The following is a 16,812-nucleotide window of genomic DNA, read 5'->3' as shown; positions in this document are numbered from 1 at the left end:
CCGCAGCAGGTTTGAAATCATGAGAGTGCCAGTTGTGAATTGAACGACATTGAAGAACCCCCGAAACAACATGTTAAAGGTTAATTCATAATTTTCTTCATGTTGCTCTGTCTACCTATTCTCCCTATCTTCTTTGACTTCATGTTCTTATTTCCCCTTTCGTTGTATTTCACGCTCTATTTCCTCGACCTCTATTTGCCTCATGTGTGCTCTGCACGCCACTTCATCTTCCCGACAACAACCGCGTAAATGCAGCACAAGGCCTCGCAAAACCGCACAGAATGCAAGAGGCACGCTTATTCAGTGAAATGGAACGAGTTTGGTGTTATGTCTTGTCAAGAGGTGCAATAGCTACATGCACGGGGTATCTGAAGCTAACTCACGGCACGAACAGACAAGCAGTTAATCTAATTTTCAAGCCCGGCATCCAAACCATCCACAGCCATTCGTTCACTGGCTCTGCACCAGGAGAACAACAGCCAAGGACGCTACCGTGACCGCAAATGCTATAAAGGACACAAACATGATGGCGCCGCGGCTGGCAGGGAACTTCCCCTTGATGACCCAGTGCTGGGCCGTGAGGTAGCGCTGGTAGCCCAGGAACAGGATCAGGATGCTGACTCCCAGGAACGTGGCCCCCAGCGGCTTACCCAGCTGCCGCAGTGTGTCGGCGTGCTTGCCATCCCCAGCTAGTGACGTGTTAAGCCGGAAGAGCTGCGTAATAGCAATGCCGATGGACGCAAAAGCCAGCGACGTGCGCAGCCATGCTAGAAATGTCCGCTCTGCAGCCGTCAAAGTTAGCATAACCTCAGGGCTTCCGTCCCATACCAATCCAAGAGAGACTTCTTCCGCCTGCTCACCTAGGGCCAAATGGTCGCGAGCCACACTCCCCTTGTTCTCAAGCTCGATGCTCTGGAAATACCGTAATCGTTTCCTCCAAGCCGACTCCTTGTTCTCGCCGTCCGACCTTGTTGTGCCGTCGTCCACATCGTGGCCGTCTAGGTCGTCTGGACGCTGCCGCCGGCGTGGGGAGTGCGCGTGGGCTGACGAAGTCCTGCTCTGAGCGGATCCAACCGTCCTCCTCCGCGGCGACAGGCTCGTGTGCGTTGTGGTCTGGTAGTTGAGCGTGCGATGGCGTTCGGGCTGTCTCGTCACAACGTCACCATGGCCACCGGCGTGGTCGTCGTCATTGATGGCTCCTTCTTCGGCAATAGCGGCCGCGCCACCCCGCGGTGAGCTGGAGAGCGAGTATATTCCCCCCCGCGGCGAGCCGGCGAGCAACGGCTGCTGTGCCCGCGGACTACTGCTACCCGACTGTTGACCATCAGCTCGCTCGCGGGCGCCCTGTTCGTCGCAACCACATGTTAGCTGGCCATCTAGCCAAGACGGGGTCGGAACCCCCAGATACGTAAGGTATAGCCCGGTGGAGTTGGACCGGCGCCGTGGGGTCGCCGAGCAGTTGGCCTCTCGACGCGGGGATTGGGGCGCAGGGACATGGCATGGAAAGGCAAGGCGGTACGAACAATCATGCGGTCAAATAGGTCATTCGCCGAGGGGCCGAAGATGGAATCAGCAACACGGGCCATTGTTTCTGTTTCTAGAGGTTCCAAATTCGAGAGATTCGATTGCGGCGGAGCAGAATCGGCGCCGCGATAACACGGCAGGCAAAAGGGCCAAAATGATGGGTGGGGCGTCCCAAGCAATTGTGATCTCCGATTCTGGAGCCGCTGGGCCATCTACCGATGTCCGACCCTGGATGCGTGCCCATACCGGCCGATGAAACGTTGAATAGCAAACCCACTGACCTCGAGAATGTCATTGATTCGTTCCTGGGCCGATCTCCGCCGTACCAGCTGCAGCGTCAAGGAGCCCCGTCGCTCTTGGAGATATGGCTGTGGCTGAAGGCTCGGCTCGGTTGCGGTGGTAGGAGGTGGTGCATCTGGCGGCGTCGACATGTGAGTTTCAATCGCCTCTGAGGGCGCGCCGTTTTCGGCCATCGGCGGCCACCTCTCTTTAAATAAGATTTGCAAGGCAATGCAGCGGCGGGAGATGTTCTAGGGGATGGCGTCAAAGAGAGTTCAGATTGCAACCCCTCTACGCGATGCCGAGGTGCGCAAGGAATGCAACCTAAGCATATTGTTTGGGGAAGTAAGGGTTCTTGCAGATGCTTTTGCCGCTCGGATTCGAGAATTAAGAAGCCCGCTGGTTCCAGACTCGTTTTCTCCCAATCGGACAACCTGTTCACGTCATCTTGCATTTCAAGAGGAAAGCTCAGCCTTTGTGTGCGGACGTGCATGGGTCCTTGGCGCCATTCATTGGTCAATGGCGCCATGCAGGTGAGAGATGGGTTAGGGTTGCAGCTTGTGTTCTGTTGAGTTTAAACTCGGAGTTTTCTTGCCTTTTGCACCCAATCAAATATCGTCGTCGCCGTCATTGTCGTCTTTGTCGTCGATAAATGACGCCCAGGACTGAATTATGTACACACTAATGATTATAATAGGCCGTCCGGGTCCTCCTTGACTCGGTCTATGCCTATTCTCGCAGCCCCCGAAACATCGACTGCCATCCACGTGCCCGTCTCGTGTATGCCCTACGTGGTGATGTTCCGGAACGGCACCGTCGAGAGCATGATGGGCAAGAACTTGGACAGCACCGCCGCCAGCGCGATGGCGCCCGACATCCCCTGTCTGCCTGCGATGGACCGCGCAAGCCCCGAGAAGGCCGTCGTCGCCGGCGCGAACAGCATACCTCTACTCGAGAGACGTGAGCGGCTGTACGGCGTGAACGTGGACGTCCCTGGTAGGTTGTAGTAACAATTAATAAGTGACTAGGGTGAGATCGAGAGAGACAGGGAGACCTTCCGGAGAAAGTAGTATTCCCAAAAGGTGCTGATAAGCACCCCCAGCGCCGTGAAAAGCAGGCGGACGCCGTATCGAGCGGTGTGCTTTCGTAGTAGAGGATGAGAATCAACAGGCCCGACACAAACAGCAAGAAGAGCAGCCGGATGTCCCCTTCCCGAGCCTCGGGGGACATGTCCACAAAGCGCCGCCACCACGCTCCCTGTTGCCGCTTGGCTCTCAACGGCGGCGTTGGCCTGCCAGAGGAGCTGCCAGAGTCTCGTGTCCCGCTCCGACGGCCTTCGAGCATGACAATTCCGTAGTTGTCGCCGCCGCCGCCGCTCCCCGGGTGGCCGGAGTAATACCGCAGGGCAAACCGCGTGTTGTTAAACTTGTCGACGAGCTCCCTGTCGGATATCTGGCTCGAGCCGTCCCCCGAGGGTGTCGGGATCGACAGCAGCGCCTCCCTGAGCCTGGTGTTGCCGTGTATCGGCAAGATGGTCGCTAGCGCCGCCACGCTCTAGGGGTTGTGCAGAATCTGCACCAGGATCGACAGGACTATGGCCAGCAGCACTGGCACGACCGACGCCAGCACTAGTCGCCCTCGCTCATGGCGCGGAACGCCCCCTGCAGCTCGGGGGGGGATGGGGCCATGCTGTGGCGGCCGAGGTCGTGGCGGTTGGGCTGGTTCGGAATCGGTTGGTCGTGCAGGTTTTCTTTGGACCGATGTGGTTGTGATGTTGCTGAAAGCAGTGCGGGAGGAGTCTGGCATGTCAGCTGCCGTCGGCTGACTTCCTCCTGAAACTACATTCCGAGTAGTTGAGGTAGAAGAGTGGAAGGACAGGCCCTCTATTGTCTCCGACAGGTCGTCTGTGCTTTGGGTGCCGCCGCATGGTGATGGCCAACCGTCGAGCTCGATGTCCCCGTCGCTGTGGTGTTGGCGAACCCGTGCCGGCTTTAACGACTCTCGCGAGCCGAGAAAGGCTGCCTTTGGAAGAGTTGCGTCCATACTGGCCAGACCAGCACATCATAGAACTTAGCATGACGCAAGGGAAGAGAAGAAAAGAAAATAGAATGATAAATATTTTCTCTATATATAAGAGAGCATCCCCGCATCTCTACCTGGCCTTTCCCGGCTCACTCATTCCATGGAACACCACTCACCGGTTTGGAATCTGTTATCGGTATTCATATTAATTAAATCCAGGCTCTAGGCCATAATAGAGACAAGCACTCGACGTTAGTTCCGCCAGCGGCTAAATCCCAGCTTTGCGGCACAGCACAGGCTGGCAAGGCTGAACAATAGGTTGACCAGAGACGTGAGCCATGTTACAGGATGCGGGTTGCGGGTTTCCGTCGGCACCTCTATTAGAACACTAGGTAGTAGAGCCATGCGCCTTTGCTTGTCTGGTCGGTCCCAGAGGGAGAGTTGTAGTCGCAAGACAACAAAGACCCCTGAGTGGCCCGTGAATTTGCCCGCTATCTCCGGCGCGACGCTAAGTCCAGCCGGATATGCTGGAGTCGAGCAAAGAAGCGCACTTCGAAGGGCGCTCGTCGGGGCTACTAGATTGGCCACCTGGCTATGGTGCAAGCACTTCAAACTGTGGTTCTGCTACAAATCGCTGGATGCTTTGGAGGGAAAATCCGAGCCTCAGATGCTGCCAAGCCCTGAAGAGCGACGCCAACCGTCATTCAGGGGTTGGGTCGCATAGCTGTAGCTGTTAGTAAGCTCGACAGAACGGCACCGCCATGGAGTCATGCAAGTCGGTCCTCAACCACTCGGCCGTAACCTTAATGCCGTTGGTGGCTTTCCAGGCCCCCCTCGTTTTGATCGTGAAATATTCAGCAAAGGACTGGTAAATACCTTGTAACCCTCGTCTAAGTTGATACTGAAAGAAGTCATAAACGGGGTAATTTACCGGGTTTCGCAAGTAGTACGGTAGGTATACTAGGTAGATATTTATCGTGGAAGGGCGTAGACAGCAAGAGGCCGTGCCTGGGCACTGCCTTGTACACACACCTACGTGCCGTTCCCAGGAGAATCTGCGATTAACGACCTTGTGTTTGTTAGCTCTGCATCGCGTCAAGCAGTCATATTTCCGAGTGCCGAACTGATGTCCGAAAGACGGGTCTTGTCGAGAGTAAACGCCATTTCCGTCATGTATATATCAGGGGAGCCTCAGATCGAACCGTGGCAGCTGAGTTAGTCCTGTCAACACCACACATACTCGGTCAACAACATCTAGCCACATCTCCCTCGCCGACATTCACATTCTCGCAGCCAATATCACCTGTCCAAACCTGATCGCACCGACACCATGGGCCTCACTATCCACGGCAAGACGGTCGGCAACATTGGCCTGGGCATGATGAGTAACGCCCCCTCCCGCTTTCCCCGTCAGGGACCTATCGCGCCACGATAATAGGCTAACCGCTTGGATAGATCTGACCCTGCGGCCGACTAGAATCCCCGATGAGCAAATCTTCGCCACGATCAAAGCTGCTCTCGAGACCGGCAGCAACTACCTGAACGCGTCCGAATTCTACGGAGCTCCGGACCACAACTCGTTGACCGTGCTCAACAAGTACTTTGACAAGTACCCCGAGGACGAAGGCAAGTTCGTCATCAACGCTAAGGGCTGCCTGCCCAATTTCGCGCCCGACAACTCGCCCGCGAGCGTCAAGACGAGCATCGGGAACTCGGTCCGGCTCATCGGCGGCAAGGGCCGGATCGACCAGTTCGAGCCGGCCCGCAACGATGCCGCCGTCGACGTCGAGGTAGCGCTCAAGGCCATCGGCGAGCACGTCGAGACCGGCGACATCAAGGGCATCACGCTGAGCGAGGTCAACGCCGAGACGATTCGCCGCGCGGCAAAGATTGCCAATATCGAAGCCGTTGAGGTCGAGCTGTCGCTCTGGGAGCTGGCGCCGCTCGAGAACGGCGTGGCCAAGGTCTGCGCCGAGCTCGGCATCCCGCTTCTCGCATACTGTAAGACACCATGACACTGGCCAAAGACATGTCAACTCTAGCTAACCTACCATTTCGTGTCACACCACAGCGCCGCTCGGCCACGGCGTACTGACGGGCAAGGTCAACAAACCCTCTGACATTCCCGAGGGCGACTTCCGGCGGACGATCCCGCGGTTCCAGGGCGAGCACTTCAAGGCCAACATCCGGCTGGTGCGGGAGGTCGAGAAGCTGGCAGCGAAGAAGGGCACCACGCCGGCGCAGATCGCCATCAACTGGCTGCTGGCGCTCGCGCGCAGGCCCGGCATGCCGACCGTCGTGCCCATCCCCGGCGCGTCGTCGCCCGCGCAGGTCCGCGAGAACACGGTCGAGATCGACCTGACCGACGCCGACATGGTCGAGATCGACCTGATCCTCGAGGCCCTCCCCGTCGCCGGCGACCCCTACGGCGCCCACCAGATGGGCTTTCTCTCGCGCTGAGCCGGCCGAGTACTTTGCAGCGCGCTCGCTTTTTTGTAGTCTGAAATCTTGACAGGTCTTTGACTTTTAGTTGATGGGAGGTTACGGTGGCTTTGTATGCAGCAACCACACTCACACATGAAACCCCTTGACAATGGTTAGGATAAAAGATAGTTGGTGCAAATAAACAATACTCGCTGACACATGTTTTGTCGTCCATTGAATGCCTCAACTTTTATATAATCAAACTGCATCGAATCGGGCAGTTGTGTTACCGAGTAGGCGTATTCCTCTCACTTGAGTGGGGAAGAAACGCTAAAGCACTCCCGGTTTTAGGTAATAGGGTTAATTAACGGCGAATCCGTAGGTAGTCACAAGCCTAGACCCTAGCTGGGTAAGGCCAGCTCGGCGCTACATAGCTCTGTCGCCATTGATGATAACGCGGCCCGCTAATTAAGGTAGGGTGGTGCGCCCCACCCGTGTTTCCGTTCTTGGGGTCTTTGGGTCGGGCCCCTCGCCATCCATCACCACTTGCTCGGGCAGCCCACTTACCTATGTAATTGCTCGATAGGTCCCTATACAGAAAACCAGGCAAACAAGAGGCAGCAACAGCAACTTCCCTTCTCCAACGAACAAGCGAAAGAGAGAGACCTAGCCTTCCGACCATCCCGGCCCGACCCCTCTCTACACACGCGCCGCCGCCGCCGCCGCCGACGCACGTTCGCGCCGTGGGATAAAGAAAAGAAAAAGCCCGAGAAAGCTTTTGCGCATGTCTCTTTTCGTCGCGCAAACACTGCCCCGACGAAACACGACGAAGCGCCGTCTTCACCACCCCAGTTCCGCCGCGCAGAGAACCCGACCTGCTTCTGCTTCATCCCCAAACTCGCCCGAAATGGCAGACCAGTGGGTTGACTGGAACAAGACCACCCGGTCCAAGGACTACCGGGGCTCTGCGTCGTTTGCGACGTTTCTGATCATTGGACGTACGCAATCTTCCTCCCCTCTCCCCCCCGCTTCCTCTTAACCTCCCACCCCGCCTCCTTTCTCCCCTCACAACACCCCATCAATCAAAACAAAGACAAAACAAAGAATTGTCCAAAAAGTGAAAAGACGTAAGTAAAAATAACCCCTTCAACACTAACAAAACAAAAACAGCCGTCTGCTTCTTCCTCGGGATCCTGTTCGCCTCCTTCCCCTACGACTTCCCGCTGCTCTGGACCTCGGACCCCGTGCCCGCCGCCTACCTCGACCAGCTCGAGACGCACCTACGGTTCATGCACCAGTCGCCCCCTCTCATCGCGCGGCTGCTCAACATCATCGTGTCGGCCGGTTTTCTAGGGTTCTTCATCAAGCTGTTCAAGCCGTCCGAGGCGAACGTGCTGTTCGACGGCGCGTCGCTCGTGCTGTACGTGATCGGCGCCGGCGTGTACATTGCCAACATCGTCAAGGGAATGCGCACGGTGAGCGCGGGCGCGTGGGACGACGAGGGCAACAGCGGGATTCCCTTTGACGGCCCGCTGACGGGCGAGATTATCCTCGGCCGCGAGGACAGCCTCAAGGTGCTCAGCGCCAGCAACACCATCTTGGCGCTTGTTCTCGTCGGCGTCCTGGTCCTGCAGGTCGGCCAGTGGTATGCCGAGCGCAAGGAGGCCGACGACATTAAGAAGAACGCTGCCGCCGACGCTGCTGCCGCTGCTGTCGCTGGCAGTGCTGGGGGCGACGCCGGGCAAGGGAAGAAAAGGCAGTAGACGGAGGCATGGAAATCGGAAAAGAAAACCCAACCCAACCAAAAAAAAAGTGCCTAGGTTAAGGGTACAATTTCTTTTTTTTTCTTCTTTTTTTTTATTTTTTTTTACAGATATACCTACCTGGTATATGTATTGGAGAAACAAACGATTAATGCCCAATTAAGAGAAAGAAATGTATCTATCTAGTTCTCTTATGTTTTTGCGTGTGCACAAGGTTACGTTTACGTATGGGCATAAAATGCATTAATGTCCCTTGGAGGACGGACGGGTGTACTTTCTCCCATTTTAAAAGATTTACGGAATACAAATTCCACATCTCTCGCGAGCAACACTGTGAACAAGAACATTGTTTTAATTACGGAATCTGCAAAAAAAAAAAGTAAAATAAAAATAGTTACAAGAGAAAGTGTCCTTTCCTATTCCCCCGCCCCCAGAAAGCAAAGGGTACGGAAGTAGGATGGTAATGCAATAAAGAATTAGAGGGGTGTGACCGACTACGGTCTCAACCCCGGGTCCCCCCCTTTTTTTACCTTTCTTCCCCTTTCATATGTATTCATTCCTTCTAGCTTCGAGGTTGGTCAACAGCAGTCGGTCCCCCCGACGACCCGCTGCCCCGTGGAAACAGACATGATAGAAATACCGATGGCGGCGCATAGAGAGCGAGCAAATAAAAGCAAGCAGCCGGCCGGCCGACTGCCGTTTACCCATGACATGAAGAGAGGGAGGAAAAAAAACGAGTAGAAAGCCGACCAAAAGAAAAAACTCCTCGCTGAACATATGTAGCCACGGTATCTCTCTATGAGGGGTATGCAAAATATAAAAACGCTCCAGACCCGTGGGGGAAAAAGAAAGATGGAGAAAGGTGGTGCCGGGGCGGCCTCAGACCAGACTTAGATGATGCTAGGTCCTGTGACTAGGTCCTCAACCCCCCGGGTTGCTAGGTTTTTTCCGTATTGGGCTGACTACTTGGCTGGGGCTGACTACTCGGCTGGCTGGACTGGTTGCTTGGCTGGCTGATCGGCTGGCTGCTTGAGTGTAGCCGCTGTCAGGGCGGTACGGCACGAAGCCCTGGCCCTGCGCAACAGCGCCTAAGCCGGCGCCCTCCATCATCTGGGTAAATGTTGTCAGGTGGCTGTAGCGCCGCCGGTCTGGTCCCTCAGGCGAACCCTCGGGTGTTATCGTGCTTGGGTCGGCAAACACGTTGATGCTCACGGAGCTCGGTTCACGGTATGGTCGTGGGGTTTCGGGCATTAGCGCGTCGTCCTCGTTTGCCACGAACGGGGACCGGGCACCACCGCCGGACTGGGGCGGGGGCGTAGCGATCCCGACTGCTATGCTACTATGGCGCGCGGCGTTAGGGGGCTTCATCACCGCTCCGCCCGTGCTTGTCGAGTCTATTGAGTTGCGAAGAAGGTCTCCTGTAACGGACCCTTCTTGATCATCGGGAATGCGCGGAGGCGGATACCGGCCAAAGTCGGTTCGCAGTGTCGTGCCTTCGGGCGCGATCGGGTTGCTGATGAAGTTTCCAAAGGACGAGGTTGACCGGGACAGCTTAAGCCTATCCAACTGCTCCGCCGGCTTCTTCCCGCGCCTGAGGAGAACGCAAGTAATAAGGACGCCGATAATAGCGGCCATGGTAGCTCCTGCCGACGCCCCTACTATGACGCCGATGGGGGGTCCCTTGTTAGCCTCGGCGACCTCGGTGGCTGTTGGGACCGTGGTCTCTGACACCCTGGAAGCACTGGCACTGGTGGACGTGCTGCTCTCGACACTCGTCGTGTTGTTGGCGCCAATGGGACTGCTCGTGATGAAGCTGGTAGTGGCACTTGTGGTTGCGCTTGTAGTTGCGCTTGTAGTTGCGCTTGTGGTTGCGCTTGTGGTTATGGCGGTGCCTGTCGTTGACGTTGTTGCCAGTGTTTGGAAAGGAGCGGCGTTTTGGTTTGCATTCATCTGACACTCGGCACCATTGGGGGTACATGAGTAGCCAAAGGGGCAGCAGGTGTTGCTACCGCAAGTCTGCAGAGTGCCTCGCAGAGCGGTTGTCTTAACCACGGCATCTGGGTGCTTCTCGCCATCTTGCTGGTTGATATCACAAGCGATGGGCAATATCCTCGCGCAGTTGGCACCCGCAGGGCAGCATAGCAGAGTCGTGGCGCCCGCGAGGGTAATGCAGGCCTGGTTGTTTGGACAGCAAAAGTAGCTTGGAAAATTAGACTGTTTGCATTGGGAGAAATTTGCCGCGCAAGTAGTCTGGCGCTCGAACAGATTGTTTGCTGATGGGAGCGCCGAGGCGGACGCGCAGATGGCAACCAAGGAAGCTACGCGCAACGATGACCAGAGACCGGGCATCCTCAAAACACGCCTCTCGCCCCGAGGGCCGTCGGTTCGGGAGACTCTTCACTGGCAAGTCTGGCGCTGAAAGGAGCAGGGAGGTCCGGGTCTTAGTCGGCGGCGATGTTGAGGACGGGATTGCTCGTCCGCGCTAACAACGACTTTGTTGCGCGCAACGAGTCAACGGCGGATGCCATACAAGAACGAGGTGAGGCACGAACAAAGGACGAGCTTGTTCGTGCGTGCGTGGCGGTAGAGAGGTGAGGTAGGTAAAGGCCGGGGCGGAGGGGAAAAGGGAAAAGATCCATTAGGTCCGCCGCCATGGGAGGGGGGGAAAGGGAAAGAAATCTCGCGGTTAGGTATATGGGGCCGGGTCCGGCACTGGCCGGCGCATCGTGTTAAGATTGGGATGACATGACATAGATGACGACGATGGGAGGGCACCCATTGTCAGGAAACAAAAAGTGGTAGGGCCCAAGGAGCCGGTCGAACGAAGCCGTCTTGTCCAACCGACTCCCACGTCCAACTGGCTACCAAGTGGATAGCGACGACCATGTGGGCGGCGGCACCAGGCGATGCAACGGGCAGAACAAATCTATGGTGGCCCAGGGGCTGCGGACCGCATGCGGAAAAGAGTCCATGACGGAGCCAGAGCTGTTTGAACTTTGAGGCAGGGGACTCACTGGGCGCGGAGGCTTGCCATCATTGCCATCCATGGCTTTGCATTGCGATGACTCGATGCATACTTTGTGCAAGAAACGCGCTTGGGGGCCAGTAACTCGGATGACTCTGGGCTCTGGACGGACGGACTCTGGAGGTTCTCACCTCACCTCTCAGGCAGCTTCGCCAGCCGAAGGCCTGGGCACCTACGAGACCGCGCATTGAGGCAGTGTCCGGTTTGAGAGTGTTTTGCGTTGGGTAAACGACAGGTCGCCCGAAGCGCCGACGACCCAGCACCGACCGGGCCACGTCCGGCAACCACGACTGGCAGGCGATTTGGAGGGTTCAGGTTCTTTTGCTGTCTATGGTGGCAGCGGCTGGCTAGGAAGGCACGACACCCTTCGTTGGAGAAGAGCCGCGCTTGGCCGCGGCCGCGCCCCTGATTGGCCAACGGCGCCCCTGGCTTCTATTTTAAACCTCCTAATCGATCACTCGAACAGGCCTAAGTCACTGTGAGGTGTGGCGGCTGCTGGGCTGCTGTCGCTGGCCTGACAGGCAAAAGCCCACGACTACTTGCCTTCTAAGCCACACCAAAGCCAGGGTTGCCCGCATTGAACTTCTTCGCGTTTTGTAATTCCCGGGGAGAATTCGTCCCGTGATCCTCCTCAACCGGGCGTCGCGCTTCGGGAGAGGCCTCATATGATCGCTGCCCTATGATCACTGCCCTATGATCGCTGACCTGTGATCGCCAGTCGATCGCCCGTCCAGGCCTTTGGGGGGGCCCTCCGGGAGACCGCAAATCTCGCCGGATTTATGCAGCCAGCGCAGTCTTCGAGGTGCAAGATCCTTTCTATATACGTATGATTTGTTTCATGGGGCTCATTTCGGGCCACCTCTGCCTTTTCTTGACCTGTCCATTTGAAGCCAGCGAGGGGCTTTGACTTCGCGACGTGTTTGAGCCGAACCCCCCAAAAAATGTCTTTCAGCTTTCTCCTTCCTACGCCGATCAGCACAGCCGATCACGGAACTCGCTCCTTTCAGAACAAACAGCGAGTTAAAGATGGGTTAGAAACGCAACGCAACCCCCGAGCAGAGAAACTAATGAGACCGGGCCAACAAACAAACAATCAGCCCGGTCGGCCAGGCCCCACCTGCCCATCCCATCAGGGCCCGATCTGTCCCCCTTTTTGGGGGGGCAGCTGTGTTTCGCATCGCTTCCCCCACCCGGCCCGAAACAACAAGCCCTCCACATCGGGTCTCAGCCGCTGCTGCTTCGCCGTGCATCCCTGCTTCTCACCATCCATATGTTCATTTCGTCTTATTTTTTTTTTTTAAAAAAAAAAATCCCCCTCCTTCTATATAACTACCTAGGACCTGTCTCTCTTTCTCTGTGGTCTGCGGTCTGCGGAGTATTTGCCGTAGACATAATCACGTAATTATCTAGGCTCCTCCACGGCGTCATCTCCACTCCTTGTCTTACACAGAAGCAAGCAAACAAGCCGGATTCAAGGGCCCGCCCGCCCGAACCAAAAATCCGCCGGGCTTATTACTCCGTGTTAGTAAACGGGCACCCCCAACCCTGAGGCGACCAGTCCGAAACACCCCAAAAAGAGGGCACCTAGACATGCGAGACTGAAAAAGAGGTGTGTCATGTCACCGTCCAAACTTGCAGCATTGCTCCGTGAGGTCCTCTGGAAGAATGACATATGGCCGACAACTCACCATTGCAGGGGTAAAAAAGTCCAAGGCCGGGATTTAATTATTTACGTATATATTATCGCTAGATTTCAAATCCCAAATGACAGTTCGTGCGTGACATGTCTTGACGTGATGACAAAAAGAAAACTAGAATATGGGCTCTGTGCCCCCAACGGCTGAGACTTTTTGCATGAACACGCAAATGAATTATGCAAGCCCTTCTCGCCGAGGAAAGCTTTCGTTCCTCGGTCCCGTGTCTGCGCCGCTCGTTTTTTCCTGGGGGCATTTTCCAACTGTCTCACAAGCAAGCAAGTCAATCAAGCACAAGGGACGGCTCTTTTTGTTATTATTCAATGTTTTTGATTTGAATTTGTTTGGGAACCTTCAGGGTATAATCTGCTACCTAATTTTCCCCCAAATCTCTCCATGGTCGTTTTATCGACTCCCAGTAGTTGAGCGCATCATATTTTGATAGCGCCCCGAGCTCGCGTTTCCAATTCAACGCGGCCACAATTTGTGACAATAAAAAGAGAAAAAAGTCATAATCCCGTGGTATCCCGTTCAAGCGCCATCCAAAATCCCCTAAAAAGAGCAATGCTTCTTCCAAACTCCTTTTTCCATGCAGGCTGTGTATATATACGATGATGAGAGGAGATAAAATTAGTAAGGAAAAGAAGATGAAAGGAAATGTGAGGGAGGATGTGTCTTTGCAGCTCCAGTCCGAGCTGCAAAGGGCTCCGTCCCTCTAGTGTTTGTCCGTCGCATCCAGTACTATCCAGGGAAAACAAGACGTCTTCCGATGCCTCGCGGCCAAATTCTAAAGCCGAGCTCAACTCTTGAAAAAATGTGTTGCTGAGTGGTGAAAGTAGATTAAAAGCTAGGAAGGAGGCCATTCCTGCCACACATCACGCAGACGAATGCCTCTTCAAGGACCAGCTGAAGAAAGATCATTTTCAGGGTTGTCGAATGAGAAAAAGTCGCGCTCTAGATGAGCAAATAGTCCCAACCCTTCATCTGCATGACATCCCGCCAGTGGATGTATTGTTGTGGAGCCTCCGAAGTCGCGCTGATGGGCGACGTTGCTTGCTGGTCGGCCTGGAGCCAAACCTCGTGTAGCAGGCTGGATGCGCGGCCGAAGCTGCCGAGGCTGGCCAGTTCGCCGAGCTGGGCGACCCGATCCTCGAAGAAGGCGCGGAACGACGAGCCAGCGATGCTGACCGAGCCGCCCACCAGATACACCCAGGAAAGCGACCGGTCGAAACCAGTCGGGCCCGAGGGGATCTGTTGGAGCACTGTTGTGAGCTTCTCGACCAAGCCGACGCAGCTGGCTTGGGTCGGGTAGAAGCCAGGCACCAAGCTGCACAGGTAGATGCGCGCAGCGAGGCGGAAGGCTGCCGTCATGTTCTTGCTGAGTTGCTTGGGGCTGAGGGAGCCGTTGGAATTGAATGGCAGGATCGGCGTGCCCTCGCCGAGTTCCGTGAGCCCGATCTGGTCTCCCAGAACGTGGACGTGCTGGCAGAGAGTGATGTCATCCATGCCATCCTTCTTCAGGGCCTCGAGGCAGGCAATCTCCGAGATCAGGTACATGACGCGATCCTCGCAGCCCATCAGCTCGCGCAATCCAAGCGATGGGTTGGTCGGCGAAAGATGCTTCTCGCGGTAGGTGTGCGCAAAAGTCGGCGCCCGGCCTTGCATTGTCGCTCCGAGGATGTCGATCCATGCGGTGAGAGTCATGTTGAAGGGCGCCTGAGCCAGCGGCTCATTGGGGTCCGAGACAATTCGGGGAAGATCCAGCTTCTGAACAAGCGAGATGGCTGCTTGGAAGTGCTGGTGCCACGGGATGTCGGGAAGCGAGTCGTCAAAGCGGCCTACGCAGCTCTGGAAGAAGATCAAGCCAAGCGCGGCCTCGAGAATCTGCTGGTGGTTCTCGTCCCGGTTGAGCGCATCGCAAAGCGATGAGATCGTCGCATACCGATGGCGCATGATGTCGCTGTCAATCTCCTCGCCCTGGAGGCCCATGGCAGACTTGATGTGCTGGGCAGCGATGCTCAGGCAGCAGTGCAGGTAACCCTTGTTGTTCTGCAGAGCTGGGAGGATGAGATCCGAGCTGACTGATCCGTGCTGGTTCGATTCGAGAATCGGGAAGATCGTCGGGAGCACGAATTGAATGAAGTGATCGAGGAGTCGCTGGTCACCATCGTCGAGTTCGATTGCCACTTGCCTCTGGCTCATTGTCGGGCCGTGAGAGAAGTCGAAGAAGTTCACGTTGAGAGTCTCCTCCGTCAGCGACTCCCTCCGCTCCGAGTACACCTGTTCTGTCCATTCACCTTCCAGAGGGAACGACGGAAGGATAGTTCCCGGAGGCGGAGGGGTGTGGAAAGTGCTGAAGGTCGAAGTGGTCGACTCTCTCAGGGTTGGAATGTCGTTGACAAACATCTGCCTCTCAGTCTTGACATCAATCTCATAAGGCGAGAAGGGAGAGAACATGAAGTCAGTAGGCATCTGCGGCGTTGTGAAAGGTGTGAACTCGTGTGCGCTCTGGGGGCTATTGAAGCTGAAGGCGAAGTGCGAGTCGATTGAGGCCGATCGCGTGCGGTCAAGCGGGTCCGAGAATGTTGCCGAAGTTGGCAGCGAATGCGAAAGGCCCGGGGGAGAGTTGACCGATGTTTGGATCGAATGCGACGACTTCTCCGACAGCTTCTTGCGCTTGATGATCATCTTGATGTCGTCCTTGTGCTTTCTCCGCGCATCGTTGTTGCTCCACCACATTGGTCGCTTATACTCGCACACGAGGCCGAGGTGCTTGCAAGCGGTGCACATGGGAGAGCCCTCATCACACTTCTTCCGCCTCAGTCTGCAGGTGTAGCAACCTTTATGGCTGTTAGCTTCCTCCGGGGAGCCGAAGGTGAGTCGGGAAGGGGGGACAAACCTGTTCTTGAGCGGCGGTGCATCTGACTCTTCTGCTTTGGGGTGGGGTTGGTGCCGGCCTTGGAGGCCGACTTGGTCTTTGTTGCAGTTGCTGAAGCCATGTTGACTGATGATGCTTTCATGAAGTCTCCTTGGTGGTTGGGGGACAGTGTTGACATTTGTACCTGCGTGGACTTGGAAGCACCAGGGGGGTGGGGTGGGGTGAATTGGGGTTGAGGTGGCCGGGGGGAGGGGGGGTGTGAGCCTTGGCTGGGCCGTGCAAAAGCGGTAGTGGGAGACGGCCGGGGCCCTCGCTCCTTGTCAGGTCCAGAAGCTCAGGGGGTTGCTTGGAGAGCGGCGATCACGACGAATTCAAATCGTCGAGGGAAATATTAGATTATTGTACTGTTGCTGTCGTGAATGATTGACTGGATCCGAGCAAGTCCGGCTTGCGTGACTGGAATCTGGAAGGTGGATAGGCTTGATATGAGATTGAGTTTGGTTGGGCGGCGTGAGAGGAAGTAATTAAAGAGAGAGGAGGAGTTTTGTTGACTGGACTGGACTGGACTGGAGACTGGACTGGACGACGACACCTGGAATATCGAATCCCTTGGTTCTTTGGTTTGGTCGAGGAATCGAAACGGCCAGAGAGAAGAGAAGTGGGCAAATTCTTATATCCTGGCCGACTTGGGGGGCCAGCACTCAGAAGCTCGCAAATTTGCCCGTGTTCTATTTTTGAACATTGTGGGCAAAATGACCGCTTTCCTTTTTTTGTCCCCCTTGGCAGTCTACCTTGCATCGTCTGCACCCTTCGAGATGCTGGCTGCGTGTGCTCACACTTCTACTAAGAGGGGACAGGGGTGCAGGGACTGCGCTTATTGGTGCACGCCCAAGTGACGGCTGTTCGGGAGGTCTCACTCCTCGGAAGTGGGAGAGGCCAAGGACGGACCCCACCTGCAAAGACGTAGCTCTGAGAGGTGCGAGGTAGCATTTGGGGTCCGGAAGCGGGAGGTCGTGGATGGTACCCTCTCTACGTCGGCCGACACACACGGAAAAGGTAGCTGCAGGGGAGGGGAGCTGTCCAGCGACTAAACAGGCAGCTCATGCATGTCGACGGCGACCTTGACCGGCTGTTCATTGGAACGGGGGAGACCCTGTCTGCAGCGGCCTGCAGCATGGAGAACTCGAGAAGCCAACAATTGAT

The 16,812-nt window shown here is 56.0% G+C and overlaps 7 protein-coding genes across 7 annotated transcripts; 3 read left to right on the top strand and 4 right to left on the bottom strand.

Annotated features, from left to right (window-relative positions):
* Window positions 1–41: 41 nt before the first annotated feature.
* B0T26DRAFT_686419 (uncharacterized protein) lies at window positions 42–2,234 on the bottom strand. The gene is made up of 3 exons (XM_060440903.1): window positions 1,806–2,234; window positions 861–1,344; window positions 42–782 (listed from the first exon to the last, which is right to left on the bottom strand). Exons 1-3 carry the CDS (start codon window positions 1,995–1,997, stop codon window positions 451–453), a joined length of 1,008 nt encoding a protein of 335 aa, XP_060302798.1. The 5' UTR covers window positions 1,998–2,234; the 3' UTR covers window positions 42–450.
* A 356-nt stretch (window positions 2,235–2,590) lies between these two features.
* B0T26DRAFT_670267 (uncharacterized protein) lies at window positions 2,591–3,846 on the bottom strand (the record flags this gene model as incomplete). The annotated part of the gene is made up of 3 exons (XM_060439159.1): window positions 2,591–2,796; window positions 2,850–3,357; window positions 3,646–3,846. The coding sequence occupies 3 exons, from the start codon at window positions 3,844–3,846 to the stop codon at window positions 2,591–2,593; spliced, it is 915 nt and encodes a 304-aa protein (XP_060302797.1).
* A 1,309-nt stretch (window positions 3,847–5,155) lies between these two features.
* On the top strand, window positions 5,156–6,285 carry B0T26DRAFT_635780 (NADP-dependent oxidoreductase domain-containing protein; the record flags this gene model as incomplete). Its single annotated transcript, XM_060436757.1, has 3 exons — window positions 5,156–5,210; window positions 5,281–5,826; window positions 5,897–6,285. 3 exons carry the CDS (start codon window positions 5,156–5,158, stop codon window positions 6,283–6,285), a joined length of 990 nt encoding a protein of 329 aa, XP_060302796.1.
* A 485-nt stretch (window positions 6,286–6,770) lies between these two features.
* Window positions 6,771–8,342, top strand: B0T26DRAFT_686408 (ER membrane protein SH3-domain-containing protein). Its single transcript, XM_060440902.1, has 2 exons — window positions 6,771–7,247; window positions 7,420–8,342. The coding sequence occupies exons 1-2, from the start codon at window positions 7,034–7,036 to the stop codon at window positions 8,010–8,012; spliced, it is 807 nt and encodes a 268-aa protein (XP_060302795.1). The 5' UTR covers window positions 6,771–7,033; the 3' UTR covers window positions 8,013–8,342.
* Window positions 8,343–9,029: 687 nt separating this feature from the next.
* B0T26DRAFT_620565 (uncharacterized protein) lies at window positions 9,030–10,361 on the bottom strand (the record flags this gene model as incomplete). Its single annotated transcript, XM_060436070.1, has 2 exons — window positions 9,030–9,692; window positions 9,783–10,361. Coding segments are annotated over 2 exons (1,242 nt in total), but the record flags the coding sequence as incomplete, so codon positions are not given.
* A 1,148-nt stretch (window positions 10,362–11,509) lies between these two features.
* B0T26DRAFT_686406 (uncharacterized protein) lies at window positions 11,510–12,382 on the top strand. The gene has a single exon (XM_060440901.1). The coding sequence runs from the start codon at window positions 11,979–11,981 to the stop codon at window positions 12,336–12,338; it is 360 nt and encodes a 119-aa protein (XP_060302793.1). The 5' UTR covers window positions 11,510–11,978; the 3' UTR covers window positions 12,339–12,382.
* Window positions 12,383–13,685: 1,303 nt separating this feature from the next.
* On the bottom strand, window positions 13,686–15,730 carry B0T26DRAFT_736725 (fungal-specific transcription factor domain-containing protein; the record flags this gene model as incomplete). Its single annotated transcript, XM_060443360.1, has 2 exons — window positions 13,686–15,571; window positions 15,631–15,730. The coding sequence occupies 2 exons, from the start codon at window positions 15,728–15,730 to the stop codon at window positions 13,686–13,688; spliced, it is 1,986 nt and encodes a 661-aa protein (XP_060302792.1).
* Window positions 15,731–16,812: the final 1,082 nt, after the last annotated feature.

This window comes from Lasiosphaeria miniovina, assembly GCF_030549165.1.
Source record: "Lasiosphaeria miniovina strain SMH2392-1A chromosome Unknown B0T26scaffold_1, whole genome shotgun sequence".
In the NCBI taxonomy this organism is placed as follows: domain Eukaryota; kingdom Fungi; phylum Ascomycota; class Sordariomycetes; order Sordariales; family Lasiosphaeriaceae; genus Lasiosphaeria; species Lasiosphaeria miniovina.
This window is presented reverse-complemented; position numbering and strand designations above follow the sequence as displayed.